This window comes from Vulpes lagopus, chromosome 12 (genome assembly GCF_018345385.1).
Source record: "Vulpes lagopus strain Blue_001 chromosome 12, ASM1834538v1, whole genome shotgun sequence".
In the NCBI taxonomy this organism is placed as follows: Eukaryota; Metazoa; Chordata; class Mammalia; order Carnivora; family Canidae; genus Vulpes; species Vulpes lagopus.
The window spans coordinates 12110374-12135457 of record NC_054835.1 but is presented as its reverse complement, the minus strand read 5'-3'; the positions used below and the strand labels follow the sequence as shown (position 1 = coordinate 12135457).

The following is a 25084-nucleotide window of genomic DNA, read 5'->3' as shown; positions in this document are numbered from 1 at the left end:
TTCATTACATCCTGTCTGGAGCAGACCCTATACAGTGCTCCTATCCATTCAACTGCAATCAAGGCAAATGGTATTGACTCCTGGATACACCATTCAAGGGGGAAGCTTTGGATCCCTGATAAAGAGCTCTTGGAGAGAGAAGAAAGAAAAACAAAAAGCGACCAGCATACCTGTGAACTTCTGGAAGACGTGAAGCTCTTCTTCAGGAAAAATCTAGCCCTTTCCTTGATGCCAGGTAAGTAATGACTATTAGCTTTTCTCAGTCTTTCGTTTTAGGCACTTTCTTGTTTCTCATCTTTGCCATAGGATTATATGCAGTATCTCCCCAGGACTGGGAACCCTGTCAGAAGCTGGGGATATGCTCCTCCTTTATTCTTTTTTTTTTTTTAAAGATCTATTTATTTATGTGTGAGCACTTGTGCACAAATAGGGGGAGAGAATCTCAAGCAGATTTCCCGCCCAGTGCAGAGCCCAAAGCAGGACTCGATCCCACCACCCATGAGATCACAACCTGAGCCAAACCTAGAGTCAGACACCCAACTGACTGAGCCACCCTGGTGCCCCTGCTCCTCCTCTATTCTCATAATATTAGCCCTTTGGGCTGCCTTGGCCTTCTGCCCATCAAACTCATCTGTCTGGAACTCCTTAATGAGCAACTCCTTTCTGCTGGCAACCCCCAACACCCATATTTGGAGGGAATAAAGGCAGTCTGAAGCCTATTAAAAGCTTCCACCACCACACCAGTCCATGCTCAGGACTGTTCTGTGTGTGAGTTCGTCCCCACAAGGAAACTAGAAGGCTGACCCCACTGACTTACTGGAATGGGCAACAGCACAGGCCAACCTCTCATTCCACATTGAGGGACCACTTCCACTTGTTGTAGATTTGAGTGACTACTTATATTTAAGTCAGGAATGACCACTCCCAGGGGATCAAGGTAGGAACCCTACCTATCCAGTCACTAATGTAACCACACCATAATGATGGCAGATACTCAGGGCTGGCGTTTTATAGACATTGGGAGATGATGGGCAAACTTCTCCCCCTCCTAGGCCACTTCCAAACAACATCAAATTAGCAACCACATATCCTAACAAGTGCCCCCAAAATGCATGGTACAATATTACCCAAAATTCATGGATGTTGTTCAACCCATCGAACCCTGCTTGGCTCCATTAGGGGCTGCCATACTTTCCCTTTAGATACCTCATACATGCAGGCAAACACATCACTTGGCCTTACTTCAAGAATTCCTGGTTTGCTTGGAATTTCTCTTCCTCCCTTCTTTTATGTTCACGTGTAACCCAAGAGGGACTGCTTTTCCTATGTGGAACGCAGGTATATACTTGCCTACCTGCCAATTGGACAGGAACCTGCACCCTTGCTTATTTATCTCCCCCCATCTCTGTTGTTCAAGGCATATATTGAATCCCTATTTACAGCTATCCACAATAAACTAAGATAAAGAGAGCCTGTCCAACTGGTAACCTCCTTGCTGCATTAGGCAGATCAGTGGGAATGGCAATGGGTATAGCAGGATTTGCCACCCCAATCGATCATTGTAAAGGATCTATCAGCTGGATGGAGAGACTCCATTGAGATATTAGAACACGCACTTGGTGATCTCCAGGGTTGTCTTACAAAACTGGTGAGCTCTGGATATCCTAACTGGGCTGGGGGGGAAGGTCTTGCACTATGTTGGGGGAAGGATGTTGTTTCTTTTTTTCTTTTTTTAAAGATTTTATTTATTTGTCAGCGAGAGAGGAGAGCATGAGCAGGAGGGAGAGGCAGAGAGAGAAGCAGACTCCCCACTGAGAGGGGGCCCCCATGCGGGGGCTTGATTCCCAGGACCTGAGCAGAAGGCAGATGCTTATGTGCCTGAGCCACCCAGCTGTCCCTCGCCTAGACTCTATTAAGCCCCATGGTCAAGGAAATGGAATCTCGCTGGGACCTACAATTCAACTACTACAGAGGCCCATGAGGCAGACCCTCTGAGGGCCCCCTGGACAGCGGCTCCACTGTCCAGGCCCACATGCAGTGGCAGGAAGCAGCCAGAGCAGCAGGTGTCCCTTATACCTAACAGCAGTGGGGGTACCTCTTCTGGAGGAGGGAGCAGTGGGAGTTGAGGAATGGACAGGCAGCCTGGGAGCTGGGCTTGAGCAACATGTTGCACACAAACGAGCATCTGTGCGTTAGGTAGGCTCTACATGCTTGAAATCGGACAAGGAGCCACTGAGCAAAGAATCCACCGAGGGGGTCTTAGGAAGACACAAGAAACTGAAAATGGAGCGTGCAAGGCTGACCCAGGGGCCTGGGTCCCAGGACGCTGGGATGGAGAGCCACAGCCAGGTATAGAAAGCGTGGGTGGCTCAGCGGTTGAGCGTCTGCCTTCCGCTCAGGGCATGATCCCAGGGTCCTGGAATTCAGTCCGGTATGGGGCTCCCCGCAGGGAGCCTGCTTCTCCCTCTTCATGTGTGTCTGCCTCTCTCTGTGTCTCTCATAAATAAATAAATAAAGTCTTAAAAAAAAAAAAAGTCAAGTCAAATACAGAGACCCACGGCCGGTAAAGCTGTCACCAGGGCCCCTGCCCCCAGCCCCTGGCCCAGGGTGCTGCGGCCACGGCCCCGCGGGAGGCCGGGGGAGGCTGGGACAGCAGGCTTGCAAAGACAGCAGCGGCGCTCTGCCGGACCGCCGGGACTCGGGCAGCACCGCACCCCAGCTCGTATCCAGGAGGTAAAATCTCGTATTAAAAAGTCCAGGTCGGGGGATCCCTGGGTGGCGCAGCGGGACCCGGGATCGAATCCCACGTCGGGCTCCCGGTGCATGGAGCCTGCTTCTCCCTCTGCCTGTGTCTCTGCCTCTCTCTCTCCTCTCTGTGTATTCTCATGAATAAATAAATAAAATCTTAAAAAAAAAAAGTAAAAAAAAGTCCAGGTCTGGGTAGCAGACTCTCTGAAGCCCCAGGTGGGGCTCCCGGATAAAGCACAGTCCCCGCTCCTCCAGTCCCCCCACAACCTCGGTTAAATGGGAGTTTCCCAATCAGCAGCCCCGCGTAGGTAAGTCGAAGAAAGTCCCTAAATTTGCATTGCGGACGCGGGACCTTTTCAGTTGCTAAATCCGGCGACCCCGGAGGGGGCGGGGCCTGACGGGCGCGGGGGCGGGGCCGGGGCCGGGCGCGCGCGGCGCACGTGACGCCGGTTGCCAGGGTGAAAGGTCAGGCGCGCCGCGGCACTCCCAACATGGCGGCGGCGGCCGGGGCGGCGGCGGCGGCGGCGGCGGCGGCGGTGCCGCGCAGCCCGGGAGCCCCGACGGCGGCGGCTCGAGCCCGGAGGCTGCCCCCGCTGCTCGTGCTGCTGGCGGCGGCGGCGGCGGGCCCCGGGGCGGGCGGCGCCGCACGGCTGTACCGCGCGGGCGAGGACGCCGTGTGGGTGCTGGACAGCGGCAGCGTGCGCGGGGCCACAGCCAACAGCTCCGCCGCGTGGCTCGTGCAGTTCTACTCCTCGTGGTGCGGCCACTGCATCGGCTACGCGCCCACCTGGCGGGCCCTGGCCAGGGACGTGCGAGGTGAGGCGCAGCCCTGGAGGCTCGAGGCGGAGCCGCCGGGAGCCGTGAGGCGGCCCGCCCCGCGCAGGTGGGGCCCCCGCCCGGGCCCCTGCCCTGCGGCTCGCTGACGCACACCCCCTTAGGCGCCTCGGTACGTCCCGGTCCCGCCCCCGAGCCCCCTGCCCTTTCCGCCCTCTGTGGCTGGGGGCTCCCGGAGCCGGCACCGGAGACCTCTGCGGCGGCCGAGCGGGACCACGTCCTCCGGGCCGCACGGTCGTGCTGCCTGCTGGGGACCGGTCCCCGGGCTACTCGCCGGCCTGCAGGCGGAGTTGGGGGTGGGGGCGTCTGCGGCTCCCTCCCCGCCGGCGGGCTGAGCTGTCCAGAGGCACGGGGGGGGCGGCGGGGGGGCTCCGCAGCCGGAGCTGTCCTCGGCCAGAGTGAGGCCTGGCGGGCTGAGCTGGTGCGCAGCTAACCTCTAATTATGTATTTCCGTGGGCAAGAGGACAGCAAATTGCTACCACTTTCTGCCTGTACTTTGAGTCTCATATCCTTTGTTGTGATTTTTCTCATAGCCAAACAGATTCACCGACTTTTTAAGAGCCTAAATAGGGTTTTTGTGCATAAGTGTCGATGACGATCTTTAAGATGGGTTTTCCTCTTACCTCCTGGTCTTGGGATTTTTGATTCTGAAGACTTTGTTCTTTGAGCTCATGTTTTCTTAAGTCCCCAGTGTCTGGAACCCAGGGGGTGGACAGCATCTTAGTAGGTTTTCTTAAAGCCTTTGCTCTGAGGACAAACAAGCATTTTAATAACAGGAGAACTTTTCAGGGGTTGTGTTTCAGTGGCAGAAACACAGATATGTACATTCACGTGCAGGTACCCGTGACAAGACATTTGTCGCCTGTTTTGTGCATATTTTGGTTTTCTCATATAGTATCTGAAATATAAATAGGGTGAACCAGATTTGAACGTTGCAAACTATTCTGTCGTCGAACCAGCGTGTAAGGATGTCCCTGGAACTTGGAAGGAAGGTTTCTTCTGGAAATGAAAGTGGCAAAAATCTGTACCTAATGGTGTGATTAACTCAACTATTAGCTAAATAAGGTTACCTTAACAAGATTGGACAGTGTCCAAGTCAGGACAGGAAGACGACCTGTGACGGAAGGGAAATATGGCTGAAAGTGAAAAGCAACTATGGTCTGAAAAGGGATAGGGACGCCAAGGAGCACTTAGAGCCCTCAGCACCAAGGAGTGGCCCGCTTGGGGTCCCCAAAGAGAGGTCACCTGGGAACTTGTTAGAAACATGTCACCACCCCAACCCAGACCCACTGGGTCAGAAACTGGAATGAGGCCCAGCATCCTGTCAGCACAAGCCCCAGGGCTGCAGGATTACTGTTCTCAGGAGCACCAGCCCTAGGAGACACCTGCAAGGAAAGGCTCATGGCCAAGAGGACCAAGAAACAGCCCATGAACTCCCCCTCGTGGATGTCCACCACACACAAGAATTCTTCAGGGAAGAAGTTTGCCAAGTCTAAGCCTTTGCTTCTTACGTGATCTACCACAGGATGCTTTTTTGTGCCTCATTTCAGCCGACTCCCCGTGGAATCACTGGAAAGGAGCCCCCCAACCCCCCAGCTGGCCAGCTGCCCACAGGGGATCAGAATCCCATCGTTACCTGTGGTCCTGAGTGAGCACTGGCTTCCTTCCCCCTGTCACCACTTTGGCCCCATTGTGAATTCAGCTGTCCAGTCTCCCAAGAGACCTTGCACTGGGCCCCCTTGGTTGCCTCTCTCCATCCCTCTTGAGATGGAGAGTGTCCAGCCAGCTTTTCCCATCCACCACCACTCCGCCCCCAGCCTCAGCACCATCTCCAGGCTTCTGGAAAGTGGGACAGGCTCTGCTCCCCAGTGAGATTGGGGGGGGAGGCAGTGGCGGTGGCACTGTTTCCCCTGCCATCCCTCCACCCCTTCTACTTGAAGGGCCTCTGCCATTTGCTCAGAAGGGACAGGAAGCCTGAGGAGTGGTCTGCAGAGGGTGGGGCTCCTCCCCCCAAGCCCTCTCTGCACACAGCTTTGGGATACCTTTGTTATCCTAAAAGATTTAGGTTGAACTTGAGCACTTCACTGACGTTTTCAAGATTTTGAAAATGAATGTTTTTCCTTCTAAGAAGGTGGCTTAACAAACAAAAGGTCTACTGTTGAATGTAACCAGGTGTTGTTCCAGTGTTTATGTGGATCTAGCTCAGCTTGTCACTTCTAAACCCTTTGCAAAACAAAACTCTGTTGTGCTCCTGGAAATCATTTAGCCCAGAGCTATAGCATTAGGTCCCTCTGTGATGCCACATCTTCTTACTCCAGAGATGAGACATCCATCCCATGGCCCCTGAGCTGTCTGTGAAGTATCTCTGTGGAGACATTGGTTAACTCAGGGAATATCCTGAAGCCTCAGCATCTGTTCTTAGGGTCTTGCATTTACTCCTGTCTTGCCAAAGTGGGGCAGATTTTCTGTAACAGGGCCCTGGAATTCTAGGTGAGGCTCAAGAGCAGCCCAAGACTTAGCAGGCAGTCACTTCCAGCACATACCTTTTCTTCCTGTCCTGCAAGGGGGTGGTTGGTGCACCCATGTCACAGAGGGTGACCTTCGGAGGCCCCATGAGGCTGAGTCATTCACTTAGGGTCATACAGCTGAGTGACAGGCTGCGTGGCTCTGGGGCTCATAGCTCACTCTGTGGCAGCAGTGGGGCAGGTGCTTGTTCTTGCTGCCCAGAGTCCACTCTGGCTTGCCCCCCTTGAGTTCCTCATTCACCATATGGTCTTCCCGTCTACCTGGCTAGGCTGCAGGTTTCTTGGAGATGAGCCGGGACCACTTGGTGTTCCCCATGGGCCCATGTTCCAGTAGGGCTGGTGAGTGATGGGGGAGGGGTGCCGATGGCAGTGGAGTGACAGATCAGTGCACCTCCAGGGGTGTGCTTGCCTCGACTCTGGGTTGGAGGCAGGCAGGGCAACAACGACCTGTTACGGCCCAGGAAGGCCTGCTGTGCCCCTCACCCCTGGCCCCGGTTAGCCTGAGTAAGACATGCCCGTGAGACCCAGACTCTGTGATAACTGTGACCAGAGGAGTACTGCTGCAGCATTGCCAAGCTCAGTGAGAACCCAGGTCATCAGGGCCACCAGGAAGACGAGCTGGGGGACTCGGGCACTGTTGTGAGTCTTTCAGGAGAGACGATTGCATCCGGGATGGCTGTGTCCCATCCCACCTCTGGAACAGCTGCCCTGGACTGTGTGTAGGACTAGTTTAACTCCACTACACCGAGCGCTGGGGTAGGAGCACCATGGAGACCTTGGTCCACCTCCACTCTGAGGGTAAACTGAGGCAGCATGCCAGGACTCTCCAGCCACCTCCAGTAACTTCTAGATAACTCACTCTGGCCTCTGCTTATCAGTACATGGGCTTAATTTCTACCCAGGCCTGTGTGTGTGTAAATATATATATATATATATATATATATATATATTTTTTTTTTTTTTTTTTTTTTTTTTTTTTCTTTAAGTAGGATCCATGCCCAGCGTGGAGCCCAAGACGGGGCTTGAACTCTCAACTCTGAGGTCATGACCTGAGCTGAGATCAAAAGTCAGACACTCAACTGACTGAGCCCCCTGGGTGCCACTACCCAGGCCTGTATAGCTTAAACTTGCACTTGATCTTGGAGTCCTCTAAAAACCCTTGTTTAACCCAGAAGGGGTCTACACCGAGGGAAAGAGCGTCCTCTGGTGGCTGGAATGTGCAAGCCCCATCACCCACGCTTCACCAGGGTGGAGAACCTCCTTGCACCTCCACCTTCCAGACAACCTTCCTCTTGCACGCTCTTAAATCCCAGAGGGTAATGATCCTGTACTATAATCACTTTCTATGACAAATTGATGCTTGCCTACAAATCCGACTTCTATAGACTTTTTATTAGAACTTGGCAAGTAGTGGTATGAGGTTTAATCCTGTAGGTTGTCATAGAGTTGCTTGACAGGTAAACCTGAGATAAATTTTAGTTTGCTGTTACATAGAAGCTTAATTATTTGATGAGTGTTTTTAAGCCTTTGGTCCTGAAAATGGGCAGGCTTGTGAGCAGAGCGGGACTTGCTCTGCGGATGCCTCCCAGCTAGTGCCCTTTAGCTAGTGCCCTTTACCCTGGCTTACGTTGGGGGTAGCCTGACACTCAACCAAGCAGGCAATTTGCATTCGATTTGGTGTGTTTCTGTCCTTTGTGTGTGGGATCTAGACAGGTGGGAAAGGCAGGAGGAAGGGAGGGCACGAGTTCAATGAGGCAGATACCCCGAAGCTAAACCTTTGAAATAGTTTGCATTTTATTCGATAAAATAGACTGTCTTTTGTGTTTACGTGAATGCCTCCATCTGCCAGCACAGGGACTGCTGGTGTCTCTGTAACTGAAATTCTCCTTCATCTGCTTTCCTCATAAGCCTTCCCGCCTAGTGCAGGGCAGCTTCCTTTCCAAGGCAGACAAAGACCTGGTGAGGCGTCAGCCTGTGCCTCCACTCAGCCGGCCAGGTTCCGGCAGGCGGGCGTGCTGTGCCTCTAGCGGAGCTCCGCAGACACGCTTGACGACGACAATCCTGGGGAACCAGGGCAGGCAGCTGCCTCTGTGTGCCGGCACAAGGCACTGTCCTCGCCTCATCCATACTCCTCTGTGCTCCCCCCGGAGGGAGAATTTGCATCCTCCTTCCACACGTTGGAACTTGTACTGGTTACATTCTGTGTGGCCCTGGTAGGTACAGAGAAACAGTGAACCAGGCAGGGATGATCCAAGTGGAGCCTGTGCCTCAGAGGAAGGGACAGTGAACAGAAACACAAACAAAATGAGGTTCGTTGTAGGTCATATGTCCTAGGAAAATAAGCCCAATGACTGGATTGGCACAGGGTGGTGGAGGAAGGCCTCGCATGGCATTTGACATTCAGAAGATGAGGGGCATGCCACAGCAAGTGCTGAGACCCTGTGGCAGGCAGGACCGCAGGCGTCCAGAGGACTGCAAGGGGCCCTTGTGGCCCTCGGTGGTGAATGAGGAGGTTCTGATGGGTCAGGCAGCAGGTGGAAGCCCATGGCTTCAGGCTTGTAGGCGAGATAAACCATGGTCTCATTCCTGAACGGCAGGAAGGAACAGTAGTTCTAAGCAGGGGGTTGTATGATCTGATTTCTATGTTAAAAAATCTCTGGCTGTTCCCTGGAGAACCGAGCGCCAGTGACCAACAGGGGTCAGATTGGAACAATGTGAGCGAGCCCTAGCAGGGCCAGCCATCTTTTGGGGATGCTGATGGACCCAGGCTGGTACAAGAGCTGTAGGCACCGTGACACTTGTCTTTCCACAGCAGTGCGGGTATCTCGGAGGTGACCCTTGGAGTTTGTGAACAGAAGGAAAGACTGCATTCTAGGTAGTGTTGCATTTTTGGATGGATGATTTTTGGGCAAAACTCACCAAGTGAGATATCTTCCCTCCTGGAAGCACGGGAGGCATGGGGATTTATGGCATGTTTCCAGGCACAGCGGCTGCCTTGGGCTACTTTCCATGCTGAGCTAGTTTTCTTCTACATCCTGCCATTAAGAAACATTATTTAAAACCCACAACTATGAAAAAAGAGGGGTGGTGTGTCCTCTGTGCCAGGGCCTTGTGTCATGGGTTCCCCTGGGGACTTGCTTGCAGGGGGGCTGCACCTGCATCAGACCTGGCATGCTCAGTGTTGGTTAGGGGCTCTGACTCTGAGGCTACACGTTAACTCACACACCTTATCTGCTAGGAGCACACAACTTCTGTCCTGGAGGTGAGGGGCTTCCTGCCCTGCTGGGCATCAGCCAGCTTTGTCTCGGAGCCTACTGTTCTGGCAGGCTGTGTGCTCCGTTCACGCACCCCTGACCTGGTCCTTCAGTGCTTGGGTCAGGAACACTTTTGAGGCCTGTTTGTCCTGTGTTTGTATGAGACCTGCCTTTAGCTTTTTTGGAAATTAGGCCCTGACACTAGCTGCAGTGGATGTGGTGTCTGGAGCCCTCCTGCTGCTGGATTTACCAAGCACCTCAGTTATCAGAGATGGCTGATAGGAAAGACTCCTGTGCTGGAGGTTTTCTGGGAGCCCCTGCAGAGCCGTCCAGCGGCATCCGGCATGCCAAGGGCCTCGCTCATGGGTGACATTGCAACTCTGCCCTGTTCACTGTTATGATGAGGACAAGCAGGTAGTTAAAACCTAGGGAAACCAAACTTTATCTTTTAAATTTTTTTTAAAGGTTTTATTTATTTATTCATGAGAGACACAGAGAGAGGCAGACACATAGGCAGAAGGAGAAGCAGGCTCCCTGTGGGGAGCCCGATGTGGGACTCGATCCAGGACCCCGAGATCATGACCTGAGCCAAAGGCAGATGCTCGATCACTAAGCCACCATGGTGCTCTATCTTTTTCATTTTTAAGCCACCAGCAGTTGTGCTCTATTTCAGAAGGGCAGGGTCCACCTCCTGGGTGCCTGGGAAAGTTGAAGGAGCTTTGGAGGCTGAAAAGCCAGAGCTGGTGACTGTGGTCTGTGCCACTTCTGTTTTCCCCATAGTAGCATCTGTGACCTAGACCATGTGCTCCCCCGAGCCTGGCTGCCCCGACTTCTTGCCTGGGCAAGTAGCCAGCACCCTTGGGAGGAGAGCTGGCTCCCAGCTTCCAGGGGCAAGGAGGTGCAGGACCAAGGGGCCTCTTTCAGTTGCATTTTGGGAGGTTGTGCCTGGGGCAGTAGGTGAGGGATGTGTGCTGCCAGGGCCAGACAGGGGGGAGGCGTGTGGGGAAGGCTCAGGGGCTCCACATGCAATGGGTCAGCCGCCCTCCACTCTGGCCCTAAGTCCTGGGTACTGGAGGGGGGAAGGTCGCTACTGTGCCAATAACCTGTGCCCAGTTCCTCCAAAATCCCTGGGGCCTGAGAGTCGTGGCCGAATATGAACGTTGCACCAGCTGTGGGGTATGGGCTGGGCAGGACCCTCTGTCTACCCAGAATCGGGCGCTGGGCTAGAGACCTGAAGTAGTGTTGTCTGGACCTTGCTCGCTGTAGCTGCCAGAGCCCCAAGGAAGGCTGCTGCCCTGGGTATTCCTGCACCCCAAGAGGGGTGGCAGCCGCTCTGCAGTCCCTCTGCTACCAGGACCCTGCACTGCCCGTCAGCGAGATGTTGTGCACTCACCGCGTTGCAGGTATGTCTGGTTCCTCTGTGCATGTCAGAACAGAATTGCTCCCGAGACCCTCAGCCTCGCAGGCACTGGCCCAGCCCAACTCGAGCTGCTGGTACTGATTGTCTTCCCTGCTGCCTGCTGGTCTCTACCTGGAGCTGTCTCCCCTCCCATCCCCACCTCTCAGACCCTGGTCAATTGCCAGTGTCTGGTAGCACAGCAATTGCCAGGGTCACTGGGAGTTTGCTGTTGATTTACACGAGTGTGGGGTCCCCTGCTGCCCCACTGGCTATGGGGAGGGCTCAGAACACATTCTGGCAGCAGACGCTTACCGGCCTTGCCGTGAGTGGGATGTGTGGCTGTCAGTCAGCCCAACTGTCCATCTGACCCCCTTAGAGGGTCGATATTATGTGTCCTCTGTTCTACGGATGGGGCAGCTGAGGCAGACAGACTGAGAAGTTGCCTAGATTCTCCAAACCTGGTAAGAGGCAGAGCAGGATGTAGGGGGCATGGTCTGCTTCTAGACGGGTGTCTCCATGTCATCCGCCACTGGCTGCCGTCTATCAGCTACAGATGGGCCTGCTGGTGCTGGGACAGGACAGGGCCCTCTGGGGGCACCTGGCAGGTCAATAGGAATGAGCTCAGTAAAGGGGGCAGAGGCCAGGACATGGTAGGATGTGACCTGAGAAGGACCCGGAAGGACGTGTAGTGTGGCTGTTGGGGGCAGGGTGGGGGGTGAAACGCATGGAGGCTAGAGGACCAGAAAAAGCAAGGGGCCTGTCTGGACCATTTGGCTGGTTGAGAACGGCCTTGCTCCCACAGCGCAGAGCCGTCAGGGTCCTCTCGGGGCTTTGGCCTGGTCCCAGCTTGCTGCCATCTGTGTGGCTGCATGGCAGGTAGAGGAGGCCTCTGCCCCAGATGGCTCCCAGGGCCCCATTGTGTGCCGGTGCCATTGCCAGCCCAACCTGCCTCGGCCTTGTCTCCTGCTTCTCCAGCCAGGCATCCCCTTTGTCAGGCAGAGAATTATTCCCCACCATTGCCCTGGGCTGGTGCATCATCAGCACTGAGTTGGCAAGTGTGATCTGCCAGTCATGTGTGGCTCACCCTGTGTGCCCTGCGTGGAGATCCACTGGAATGGCATGCTCAGGTTCCATGTGTCATGAATGTCAAGGGGCAGAGAAGGTGAGGAAGGTTAGCCACCTGGCACTCCTGTGCCTTCCTAGTTGCTGTCTCTGTGTCGAGGGCCGCCAGGGGCAGAGGGGCTCCACATGCAATGGGTCCCCTACCTTGTAGCTAGGGTGTCCCGGAGGCCAGGGCGAGGGAGGCAGTGCAGGGAGCCCCTCACCTACCCTGTGGGGCCTTGGCGCTCTGTTCTCTCGCCTGTAAAGTAGGAGGGGTGACAGTCACTTCGCAGGCTTGGGCGTGAAGCTGAAATGGGATCACACGGATCAGTGGGCTTGTTGAACATGGAGTCCTGGGGATGCCTGGGTGGCTCAGCGGTTAAGTGTCTCTGGTTCAGGGCATGATCCCGGGGTCCTGGGATCAAGTCCCACATTGGGCTCCCCACATGGAGCCTGCTTCTCCCTCTGCCTGTGTCTCTCATGAATAAATAAATAAAATCTTTAAAAGAAAAAAAAATAACACTGAGTCCTACACAAGATGCAAGAGGTGATGAGGCTGTCCTTGCAGAGCGCACTGGCATGGAGTTGGTCAGGTGAGCTCTAGGGGTGCCGGGAGTGGGAAAGGGTGCTTCTGCTGTGTCACTGCACTGGGTGCTGTTGGCACGGCTGCACCCTGCGGCTCTGGGTGGGGCTTAGCACAGATTGAACATGGTTCCTGCCTGAATGGTTAGGCCCATGGTCAGGTGGAGAAGTGGTAGAGAATATGTTGGCAACACAAGGATAAGTTGTTTTCCAGAGAATTGGTTTCCTATATACTTAAGGAAACATGCTGCACAGAGGCTCGTGGAGGAAGTGGTTGGTGGTTCCACATGTAACCGTGTGGGGTTCAGAGGAGCACAGGCTGGATTGGGAGGAGGGAAGTGGAGGGCAGAGGGAGAGCACGGTGCTGGTAAGATGCTTAAGCACTTGGAGAACGTGCAAGTCTTTGTGTGCGTGTTCCGTGAGCGTGATGGTGGGTGACAGGTGGTGGTGCCGCCAAGGTGATTCTGAACCCTGGGCAGTTTCCTTAGTCTCTCCAGCCTTCACCCTCCTCATCTGTAGCATCCTGCCTATTTCACCAAGGAGACTGCCACAGTAGGGGTTTGGTAAGAAAGCTTTGTAAAGTACTGCGTAGTGTACTTTGTTTTGGAAGCAAGACCAGTGGAGAGCTTTTCTTGCCATTTTTAACTGTGCTTGGGCAGGGAATCAGGGCAGGCTTCTGTGGAGGTGACATTTGTGTTGAAATTGATGAATTAAAAAAAAATAATTAAAAAATAAAAAATAAATTAAAAAAATAAAGAAATTGATGAATAAAGCAGCAAATAGGGCAGCCCGGGTAGCTCAGTGGTTTAGCACCGCCTTCAGCCCAGGGCATGATCCTGGGGACCTGGGATCCAGTTTCATGTTGGGCTCCCTGCATGGAGCCTGCTTCTCCCTCTGCCTGTCTCTCTCTCTCTCTCTCTCTGTCTCGCGTGAATAAATAAATTAATTTTTTTTTTAAAAGCAGCAAATAAACGTCAGAGGAAAGTAAGTGTGTTCCACCCAAGGAAGATGAGGTACAAAGGTCCTGGGGCAAGAGTGTGCTCAGACCTGTCTGTGGCTTGAGGCAGAGAGTGAATGAAGGAGAGACAAGGGTACAGGTTAGCTGATGAAATATGTGGTGAGGGGCTCCATCTGGAAGGTTCCGATAACACACAAGAAGTGATCTTACCTGCAGATGTTCTTGTCTTGCTGAGAGCTAGGCATCCTCTGAGGCCCCTTCCAACCAAGGTTGGAATTTAAGAGTCACATAGTTCAACCTTGATCTGAATGTTTTCTTTCATATCGTGGGAGAGCAGTAGGTGGGACCAGCACGCAGATATTGGGCCTGGTGGAGTCCAGCTGGAAGGAAGAGGGCAGCTCAGGCCGCAAGCAGGTTTGGAGGGAGTGCAGGAGCCTGGCTGCTGCCCTGGGACACATACTGTATCCCGCGCTTGCTCAGAGCGGGGCATGTGTATGAGATGGGGACCATGTCATCAAAACTGCCTGCTGAGTCACAGAGTCACAGTCGGGGGTGGGAATGGCTGCAGAGGGGGCACAGAGACCAGGGGGCGGTTTCAAGGCCTCACTCTGATCTGGGGCTGCGGGCTGAGCCTAGGCCATGGGTGCCAGAGAGTCTTCTCGAGGGCACAGCAGCACCCAGTCCTGCTTTTGTGGTTACCGGGTTGCGATGGCAGGGTTGACAGCCATTCCTCCCCCCATGCACGAAGCTCGTGTGTTCACTGTCTCTCGTGCCACATCTGACTCCAGAGGGTTATTAAAATGTGGCTGGTGTCACCGTGGCCTTGGGTCAGGTTTTATTCAGCATCATTGTCACCTGCCGTGTCCTGACCCATGGAGTCTGTTGTGTGGGGTGCTGTTTGGAGTCTCTTTACACCAGGAACTCCAAGAAGGTGGGAACTGGGAAACAGAACAAGGAGCCTGCAGGGCACACATGCACAGCACAGTGTCCACCCTGGGATTATGGCATGCATTTGCTTCTATACATAAGACACACTTATTCAGAAAAATTAGGAAAACTAGGAAGTCAGACCAAATCCTACCGTGAAAACCAAACCACAGTGAACGTCTCAGAGTGCATTCTTTCTGGTTTGGTTTTTTTTTTTTTCCCCCCTGTTTCTGATCTGGCTTGATTATTCATCATGATTCTAGTGAATGCTCAGTGTCAGCCCTTGAGGCAGTTTTTCATTTTCTTACGTACTTTTTCTGGGCTGTGGGTGCTTTTTTTTTTCTTTTAAAGCATGAAATGACAGCATGTCATGGAAATTCCCAGTAAATGGTGAAATCCTGTGTTTGTGAGGCAGGGACAATGTAGCAAAGAGGAGGCACTTTGCAAGATGAATGGGAAGAGAAGTGAGGATGACAGGCTGGAGAAGGCTCCCCCGGCAGGGCAGTGGGAACTGCCATGGGGGGTGCTGTATACAGGGTGGGGGGCCCCTACCTTGGAGAGGGCCGTGTGCAGGGTGGGGGCCACTGCAGTGGAAGGTGCCTTATAGAGGTTGGGGGGCTGCTGCCTTGGAGGGGGCCACATGCAGTGGAGGGCGCCACTGGCACCGTGCTGAGCTCCACGCTCTGGACCATCTGCTACACTAATTGGATGAGAGTATTAACTGTTCTTCCTTAGTTCCATGTAATTCGAGACTCCGGGAAGATGTGACCTGTGGTTCAGGAAGGTTCTGTGATTCTTGTTTTGAGACGTCTGAAATGGTCCCAGGACACGAATTGGTTTCAGGGTAGCAACATGAGTGGAACTGTACTGGTTTTTGGGGTGAAAATCAGCTGTGGCTTTTTTTCACTTGATTCTTCCAATTTTAATGATAACTGGTAAATGTGTAAGGGCAGAGGAAAAAGGGGAATATTTTTTAGCACAAGTAGTGAGTTAGATGGAAAACTGGCAAAAATGGAATTGGCAACGTACAGGAGCCCTTGTGTTGGGGATCTCGTCATGACCGGTGTCTTCTCTCCTTCCAGGCATGTTTTTAATGTAACCTCTGAAGTTCGAGATCATAGCCAGTATGCAGAGAAAACGTTTATGATGTAATTTTCAGCCAGATTACTGGTTTAAACCCGTGGTGTCCTGTCAGGATGCAGGGCAGCACAGAGCCTCTCAGGGGCAGTGACATGCTTGGGAGCCCAGGAGGGACCTGCCCATCCCTCAGGTGGCCCGGTTCCTCCAGGTCTCTGTCAGGTGTCAGCACCTGATGCCCCACCTGCCTCCACTGGGCCACACCTGGGTGCTTCTCATGCTGTGAGTACTCTGCTGCTGTGTGTCTGCAGACTGCCGTGCTCCTGTCCTGCTTCCTCAGGCTGTCCCCTAAGGAGTCGGGAGCTGTTTGCACGTATCCTAGGGAAAGGGATCAAATCTTGTAAAGAGAGAACCTCACTTTTTGGAGGATATTCAGGAAGCCATGCTTTGAGACTGGCAACCACAGGATCAAGCCAAGCACTTCCCTTCCTGTGTGCTCTGAGCCTCAGGGTTGCCATGAGCTGGGTTCCTCTGTACAGAGGGGCCCCGACCATATGCGAAGCAGGGACGACCAGCCGCCCATCTGGAGTTTGTGTCTTCCTGGTGGCTGTCAGTGAGAAGGGAGGGAGCCAGGGGTCACCCACCTCCTCGTGGAAGTGCACACCACCACCTGGGAAGCCACCTCCCCGGAGGATCAGACTCAGTCTCCATGTAGGTACAGGATCAGGGATGGGGGTGCCGTCAGCACAGCCCTGGTGCTGGGAGGCCACCGGATGAAGGATCCAGGGTCTTTGACAGGAAGTACCGGGGATCGCAGAGCAGTAGATGACCTGACACGGTCATGGTCTCCTGACCAGAGAAACGTGGGGAGATGTGAGTCCTGAGTAGAGAGTGTTTCCATGTGACTTGGTTTTACTACAGCCACTGCTGGCTGTGACCTGGTGATGGGACGGTTCCAGAAGTCGATGGGAGCTTGGAGGGAGCGAGCAGCCTGGCCAGAGCTGGTGTGACCTCTATGGTATTCACATGTGGTGACATTCCCATAAGAAAACCTTCAAAGATAGGCAGAATATATATTTAAACCTTCTCCTGTTCTACTCCCAGGACAGGTGCCAGCATTCAGGGGGTCTGTGGGAGGCGTCCAGGGGAGGTAGGAACTGCTTCCTGGAAGGACTGCTGCTCCAACGCTGCAGCGCTGGTTCTTGTTTGTGCGAGTGCTGGGGACCGTTCTCTCTCAACGTGCCCTCGTCTGCCGGCACTCTCCTGGCCCTGGTGGGAGGCCTGTGGTGGCCAGCACACTCAGCAGAGGTCTGTTTGCCATGTGGTTGCGATGGGAGACCCCTCATCCCACGGAGGCTTCGTCCCTCTCTCCGAGCCCAACACAGGAATGTTCTGTGCATGTGGGTACTTGATCGATGTCCCATGGGGGGGCGCAGGCCCAGCCCCACCCTGAAAGTCACACTCTCACATTTTAGACTGGGCTGCAGCCATCCGCGTTGCTGCCCTGGACTGCGCGGAGGAGGAGAACCACGAGGTATGCCGAGCCTACGACATCCACTTCTACCCCAGTTTCCGGGTAAGCGCCCCCCCCGCCCCCCCTTCTCCCTCCTTCTCTTCTCCCTTCTCCTCCTATCCTCCCTTCCACCCGAGGGACACCTTCCTGCGGCATTGTGTGTGACTCCTATGCTTGGGCACATAGGGGCGTGCAACCCAGAACTTGGCAGGAATGTATCTGCACATCCTCCTGTTCCGCCCTCTTGGGTTGTCCATGTTGTTGGGGGGTGTTGTACATGCACACCCAGCCCCCCACTCATACCCACTCCACAGCAGGAGCAGAAGACGGGGAGGTCTGCAGTGTGCAGACCCGGTGGGCATGGGCCAGCCCCGGGGGTGGGGGTCTCTCCTCCCCGCTCCCCTGTGTGTGTGACCCATGTCAGGCTGGGTCCCCTCCACGTACTGTGTATATGGCGGGTCGGGTTGTCAGAGGGACACCTGGTGGGCGGCCTGAGGGTGGCCCTGCATGCGGGTTTGACCCCTTTCTTCCACTGGGGGCAGAGAATAAACAGATCTGTTGAGAAACTACTGAAGAGGCGCATGCAGGGTCTGTGCCTGTGTGTGTGTGTGTGTGTGTGTGTGTGTGCGCGCGCGCCCATGTGTGTTCCATGTGGGCCCACGAATGCTTCAGGATGGTATTTACATCCTAGAAAGCCTCTGAGGAAGCTCGGAGGGCCCCAGTCTTCCAGTCCTGACACCTGTGCTGTGTGTGGCTCAGGGCCTGATGCTTTCCCTTTGCTCACCAGCCAGGCTTTGTGGCGGCCATGCCTCCACCTGCAAGTGACACTTCTCTGGAGTTTTGCTTGCTGTCTGCCTTCTTGTCAGAGTTGTATTTTGTTTTAGCCGCACATATAGGATGCTGTGCGAGCTGTGCGCGCTGGGCTTCCTCTCTCCTGATGAGCGGGGGTTACCACAAGCACCCCGCACCCTTGGGTGTGGCTTCGGTTCCCTAAGGACACCCCTTCTGCCCCCCACGCGTGTGATCGTAGCCACGTCTTCTGTTCACCAGCCCTGCATCACCCTGTTTGCTCCTACTGTTTGCCCCTTTGCTCTTGGGTAGTTGCAGGTTTTTTCCTGACTCACAGGAGCCCTGCATGTGTTCTCCACACTGACCTTTCAGTTGTGAGAACTGAGAGTCTCTTCACTTGGTTTGCAGCTCTCCATCTTGGCATTTCTTCGCTAGAAGAGATTAATTTTAACGCTTTCTTCTGCTCCAAGATGCTCTGTAGTACCTGTCACCCTCCCTATATGTCGCTTGAGCCCAAGCCACCCACTAGGATGCATATGGGTGCTGGGGGCTAGGGAAAGCACCTGCCGCACTGTCTGACTTCTAGTCCTGCTGGGGACAGAGCCCCAGTTGGTACTGAGCACTCATGGGGAGTCTGCTTGGGAAGATTCAAGATATGCCGCAGATGTGCCTAGAAGCGGGTAGCTCGTCATCAGTGAACATAAGCTTTCTGGTCAGGTTAAAGATGAAATGTTTGCCCAGACCCCAGGTCAGGCTGCTGCTTACTTGTCCTATGTCTTTCCTCGTAGTATTTCAAGGCATTCACCAAGGACTTTACCACTGGAGAACATTTTAAAGGTAAGGACATGAAGGGATCCCTGGGTGGCTCAGCGGTTTAGCACCTGCCTTCAGCCCAGGGCCTGATCCTGGAAACCCAGGATCGAGTCCTATGTCGGGCTCCCTACATGGAGCCTGCTTCTTCCTCTGCCTGTGTCTCTGCCTCTCTCTGTGTGTCTCTCATGAATAAATAAAATCTTTAAAAAATAAAATAAAAAATAAAGGTAAGGACATGAGCTTTGTATGTTTCTGTCAGAGTTGCCTCATGAACTCGTTAAAGCAAGGATTTATGCGAGAGCCCAGAGATCCCACGTGATGGGGTCTGCGTGCTCCACACTAGCTTCAGCGACCTGCCTTTCCTTAAGGAGTTTTTAAACACCCATAATTTCGGTGATGGCTTTTATTTTGTGTCGTGCCTTCCTTGGCAAATATCATGTTGAAATCTTTTTCTTCTTTTTAAGTAAACTCTTTTACTCAAAAAAATATTCAGAGAAGTGGCACAAATCACATGCTCACCTGAATTTTATGAGAGAGCCCCCCGGGCAGCCAGTGCCCAGGCCAGTCCACAGTGGTGGCGGTTCTCCATCACAGGTCACTGGGCCTGTTTTGAACTTGGTGGAGATGGCACCAAGGCATCCCTGGCCTGCATCTCCACACTGTGTTTGTGAGATTGGCTCCTGTGCCCATTTGTTCCACGCTAGTTACCCTGTGGTCTCTGGTCATGCGTACCCACCTCGGTAGACAGTCACTCATCGATGGGCCCTCCCCATGCTCAGGCCTTGCCCTCCAGGGCTCTGAGCGGAGGCACTGTGGGGTGGGGGGGGCAGATGTGGCTGTGATAGCGGCATACCTCCCCACAGGGCCTGACCGGGAGCTGCAGACCGTGAGGCGGACAATGATCGACTTCCTGCAGAATCACACAGACGCAGACAGGCCTCCGGCTTGCCCGCCCCTGGGCCCTATTCCGTGCGTAGTGTAAAAATGGGGGAATGTTAGGAATTAAATTTTGTAACATTCAGATTTGCGTTCAGTGATATGGAAGCCCATGTATGATGGCCAGCTCGCTGTTCTTGGGAGCTATAAATGCCTCTTTGTCTCTCTTGAAAGGCCCAGTGACGTCCTTTCTCTCATGGGCAACCGTGATGGCCGTTATGTGGCCATCCTGTTTGAAAACAACAGCTCTTACGTCGGACGTGAGGTACTGTGTCTGTGTCTTTCCCCCTCTACCTGCATGCTGTGATTGGGCTCCTCTGTGGGAATGACTGCTTCCTCCTGATCAGAGGCATTCCTGGGTTTCGCTCTCATTAGTTCTTGGGATGTAATGGTGTCACTCAGCAGATCAGCCGGTTCGCAGAGAAGACTGTGAGAAGGGCCTTGGGGGTGAAGCAGGCAGGCTTGTGGCCTCATCCTTGATGTGGGGCTGAGAGGGGACCCCCCCCAGACCTGGCTTTTAGGGCCCATTGCCTTCTTTATTTCTTACACGTCGGCATCACCATCAAGATTTTTTCTTGGCAAAAAAAAAAAAAAAAAAAGATTTTTTTCTTGGCTGTATTGGGAACGCTCAACTTTTTTGACAAATCCAAGGTTCTGTAAAACATTGTTTCTTCAGTGGAATGATACTCTGCTCTCGTTTCACACATGGGGGTCTGAAGCCTCTGCCTCTGGTACCAGACATCAGCACGGATGACGGGACTTCCCTCATAGGTGGGAGGAAGTGCCTGCCCATGGGGCTGCACCCCCATGCTCATGCCCACCCCTCCTCCTCCCCACTCACCATTCTGCCTGCCTGCTGGCTCTCTTCCCCTCCTCTGTGAGTTCTGGGAGCAGAGGTGGGAGTCATATGCTGCTGGCAGGAGCTCTCGTTGCTGCGTACGCAGGCAAAGGCCGCACATGTTAGCTATCTGACGTGTGCCCTCCAAGTTTGGTAGTGACATCATCCCACCTATCCATGGCTGATCGGGATTCTCAGTGGGGGGCTAGAGGAGCCCCTAGCCACGGGACCCAGCATTCTCACATGACACCCCCCAGACTGTCCCCAGGCTGCCCCTCTCACTTGCACACACAGACCTGAGCAGGGACTGCTCCCCAGGGCAGGTGGCTGCAGTATTACCTAGGGGCGCTCTGTGGCAGGGCTCGAGTGCAGTCACTCCAGCCCATGCATTCAGCAACGCCCCTGGTTCAAGATACGCTGATTCTATTGAGGAAAGAAGTCAAGAGGTGCAGGTTCTGCACCTGATTGCATGCCAGGGTCTGTTTCACTGTTCTAGGTCCTGAGATGCCATTGCTGTGTATCCTTCATTGCGTCCCTTCAGCCTGGACAGGGCCAGCTTGAGGGAAGGTTCAGCTGGCCCCCAGCCTGCGGGCCTTCAGTTGGCTGGCCAGGGCTGTGTTGCTGTCCAGGGGATACTGTTAGCCTTCCACTAGCAGGGCACGTGCCACATGTGTTAGGGCAGGCTCAGGGCCAGGGTCATAGCCAGCCCTATGTACATGAGTGGTGGTGCCTGCACTTGTCTGGCTTAGGATGCCCAGAACCGGTTTATGGATACACACTTTCTTCAGTGCTCTGTAAGCCTGCTGAACGAGCTTGCTGTGCTGGCCTGCACACGCCTCATTCAGTTGTCTGAGAGTGCAGTGACAGTGAAGATGGGAGTGTCGGTCTGGCTCAGAGAGGAGGTGGACACAGATGTATTCCACATGATGTTTCTTGTTTCTGTGCCCACGCTGCCTTGCACTTCATCAAGGTGATGTTTCCTGAGACCTGGCCATCCACAGTTTAGGTGACATTTCTTTTCTTCTTCCCCAGGTGATCTTAGACCTGCTTCCGTACGAGAACATTGTGGTAAAGAGAGTGCTGGACGTGGACGAGGCCTTCCTGGGGAAACTGGGTGTTTCTTCCCTTCCTTCGTGTTACTTAATTTACCCAAATGGGACGCGTGGATTAATGAACATGTAAGTATAATTTGGCTTCAGGAGTATTTGGATCTGGGGAACCCCTCCAAGTGTGGGAGCCTCCCCTGGGCCAGACCACAGAGCCCACCTCACACCGTCAGTGTGCACCGGGCGCTGCTAAAAAGTGAACAACCTGAAGCAAAGTTGGGAAGGGTCACAGGTAAGAAGGTGAGACAGGATCCTGAGGCCTGTGGTGTCTGCCGTGGCCCCAGCCTCCTGTAGGTGTGGAAGACCTGTCTACCCCCAGGGGCACCCACCCAGCCTGCTGGCCCGCAGGTGTCCACTTAGCCAGCACTGCCTAGGCTGCTCTCGATGAGTCTCCATGTACTGGGACACAGCCCAGCCAGGACATACTTCCTCCATCCCCGGGCTCCTGGCTTAGCTGAGAAGTGGCCTCCCCAGAGCCTCAGACATGCCCCAGTCCCTTAAGAACCAGAAGTCAGGGCATCCCGGGTGGCTCAGTAGTTTAGCGTCGCCTTTGATCCAGGGCCTGATCCTGGAGACCCGGGATCAAGTCCCACGTCGGGCTCCCTGCATGGAGCTTGCTTCTCCCTCTGCCTGTGTCTCTGCCTCCCTCTTTCTCTCTCTCTGTCTCTGTCTCTGTGTCTCTCATTAATAAATAAATAAATAAAATATTTAAAAAAGGAACAGGGTGGGCATGGCAACCTCTGTGGGTTGGGCCACTCATGTCATGCTCCACAAGTGAGCTTGTTGGACATTCCAAGCCCTGGGCCTGCATGCCCTGCTCTGGCCCAACGGCAGAGGCATCCAGCGCCACTGTGACAGCAGGTGTTATTCTCAGCGGAGTTTCCCTGAACCAAATGCCATTTTGTTTTAAGGAAAAATGCTCCTTTTATATTAAAAGCAACACCTGTACCACCTCTTCACCATTGTTGCTTTGGGAATGAGAATGAGCCCTGGATGGCGGTGAGCCCTGAGCCCATTTGGAGGTGCTCGGTAGTGGCCTTACACATCCTCAGAGTGCATGCTCCTCTCTATCCAGTCCAGGGTCCCCACAGCCCTGACCACTGGTGTCCCTCAGGGCTGGCAGACTGCAACGAGGGCTCCTGGGTGTGCTGCAAACCCCAGTTGGTGTAACGTTTCTGGCTGATGCTCATACCAGCTTTACAAAACATCTCAACATCCCCACTGAGCAAAAATGAGTCCTAGTACTTACCGCAGCTCTGACTGGGTTATTTGTGGCTTCGTCTTACTTTTTCAGGTGGAGGGCCAGCCCCCCAACACCTGTACTGCCAGCATCCCGCTTTTCTACCCATAACCCTTGCAGCAAGTCCCCAAAGAGTGGGTGGGCTGGGAGTCTGGACAAACTCCCTCAGTTGTGGAGGACATGGGTGCCTGGTGACAGGCACATTGCTCAAACCCCTGCAGAGGGGCTGGGCCTCTGGGGGCACCCTGACCTGTGCCCTCACTGGCCCCTTTCTCGCAGCGGGAAGCCCCTCCGATCGTTTTTTTCCTCTTATTTGAAGTCGTTGCCGGATGTGAGGAAAAAATTGATTTCGTTGCCTGAAAAGCCCAACAAAGAAGAAAATCCTGAAGTTGTCATTTGGAGAGAATTTGACAGGCAGGTATTCGTTTTGGTCCTGAGCTGCCCAGGGGCGTGGCTGCGTGCTTGGGCAGCTTGCAGCCCCTTTGCAGGTGGGATTCACACACACACACACACACACACACCCCTGAGCCTTGGGCTATTCTAGAGTTGATGGTGTCACCTTGTGGGGAGCGGGGGTCCCTCCAGGTGGGAGCCAGGCAGGGGTGTGTTCCCAGCTGACTTCATGGTATTTGCCCTCAGGTCGAAGCTGTACACTGCGGATCTTGAGTCCGGGCTACACTACCTGCTGAGGGTAGAGCTGGCCACTCACAGGTCCCTGGCAGGGGCCGAGCTACAAACACTCAAGGACTTCGTCACTGTCCTCGCCAAGGTGTGCAGCGTCTGAGCCAGGCTGTGACGAGTGGGGTGCCACGGGATGGGGGCTGCGCTCAAGAGGGCGCCCTCGGGGCTCCGCAGGGAAGGACCCCGACCTCAGGTGGATGGCAGCTCTGTCTTCCAGCTGCCCAGGCCCGTACTGGCCTTTGTGCAGCCCCTGCTCACCACGTGCCTGCTGCGCGTTTACTTGGTTCTGAGCCTCGGGGATGTAACAGAGCGCAGATCACTGCTGACCTGGTGACCCCGAGACACCAGGCCTAGGAAGACACCAGCACAAGGTGTCAAGGCAGGGCTGGGACTATGACATGTCTGAAAGAGGACACTTGCAAAGGGTGGGAGGAGGTGTGTGGGCAGGGCAGCAGCGGCAGCCGCTTATCAGCCATCCATGTGCAGACTGTGGCCCGTTGGCGGGGACCATCACCGGTGGTGCACGAGCATCAGTTGGGAAGTGGCCATCGGGTCACCTTTCCCAGGAGCTCTTAGCTCTAGGGCCAAGAATCCGAGGCCTTCTGTTTCCTTGGGCTACAGCAGTAGGAAGCAGGTTATCACCCTTCCCCAGGAAGCGCCTGGGGCTCCTCTGTGCTCTCACCTCGGGGAAGGCCTCAGTCAGAGTGGCCTGAGGACAGAGGCCTTTGTCCCTGTGTCAGGCACCACAGCCGTGCCGTTGTCGAGAAGTTACGGAAGCTCAGTTTTCAAGGACTTCTCTTGAGGCATCTGGCTGGCTCTGTTGGTGGAATGAATCTAAGACTCTGGGTCTCAGGGTTGTGGGTTCAAGGCCTGCACTGAATGTAGAATTTATTTAAAAATAGTATCTTTAGAAATAAATAAAGGGTGTCTTTTGCTTAGGTAAGTTATCTGACAGAATGATTCCTGTTCACTTGAATAGTGTGTTGAACACTCATATTCTATGACTTTTGAAATGGAAGGAAGGAAGCTGAGCCTGCAGTGGAGTCATGAGATCCATGATGTGTTTCTGGGGAAGAAAGGGAGGTTGTGTAGACTGACGTGTGTCCCGTTGTGTGGTCCTCGCTCCCTCTGCACTCCCAATGCTCGGGTCCTTGTCCTTTACCTCCATTAGGCATAGAGCTTTGTAGGTCAAGGCGGCCATAAATTATTCTTAGCAGTTTTTCTGAAGCTTGGCTGCAAGTGGAGGTTAGATGCTGGCAAGTCGGTAGCGGCTCTTTGTGACCCGTGTGGGACCTGGGGTTCTACGAGTTGAGCTGGGCTCCCTGCCACAGCAGGCCTCCTTCAGCCCTCTGAGCTCTGGGTGGACTTCATTTTGCACATTTAACAGGCTACATCAAGTCTGAGTCCCTCTGGGAAGGGCCGCATCCCCTGGGTTTGCCGAATGGGTGCTTCTCTGGGCTGTGAGGGCCGCAGCTGTGCAGCTGGCACAGACGTTTAGTTAACCAGCAGGTTGCACACTTTCGCATGAAAGCCTCAGTGGGATGTGCATTTTTTCCACATAGTTCTGCAGTTAGACAGCAAAGGGGCAGCAGAGGGAGCACTAAGGGCAGCAGGCGGGATGGGCACTCATTCACGGGAGGCGCGGAATTCCTAAGTAGATAGTGCTTTCAGAAAGGACTGCAGAGTCCTTGACAATGTGATGAATAAGGCACATTGTGGCCCTGTCGTCTGTCACTGTGAAGCAGTTGTAGGCTGGGGCGCCG

General features: G+C 54.2%; 1 protein-coding gene across 1 annotated transcript in view; it reads left to right on the top strand.

Annotated features, from left to right (window-relative positions):
* The first annotated feature begins 2331 nt into the window (after positions 1 to 2331).
* QSOX2 (quiescin sulfhydryl oxidase 2) overlaps positions 2332 to 25084 on the top strand; it is a 30880-nt gene continuing 8127 nt past the window's right edge. The window contains exons 1-10 of the mRNA XM_041725227.1: positions 2332 to 2349; positions 2595 to 2733; positions 3265 to 3564; positions 16881 to 16981; positions 18496 to 18544; positions 19384 to 19489; positions 19631 to 19721; positions 21327 to 21472; positions 22920 to 23054; positions 23280 to 23409. Of these exons, the coding sequence (XP_041581161.1) occupies positions 2332 to 2349; positions 2595 to 2733; positions 3265 to 3564; positions 16881 to 16981; positions 18496 to 18544; positions 19384 to 19489; positions 19631 to 19721; positions 21327 to 21472; positions 22920 to 23054; positions 23280 to 23409 (1215 nt within the window). The remainder of the gene's footprint in view (positions 2350 to 2594; positions 2734 to 3264; positions 3565 to 16880; positions 16982 to 18495; positions 18545 to 19383; positions 19490 to 19630; positions 19722 to 21326; positions 21473 to 22919; positions 23055 to 23279; positions 23410 to 25084) is intronic.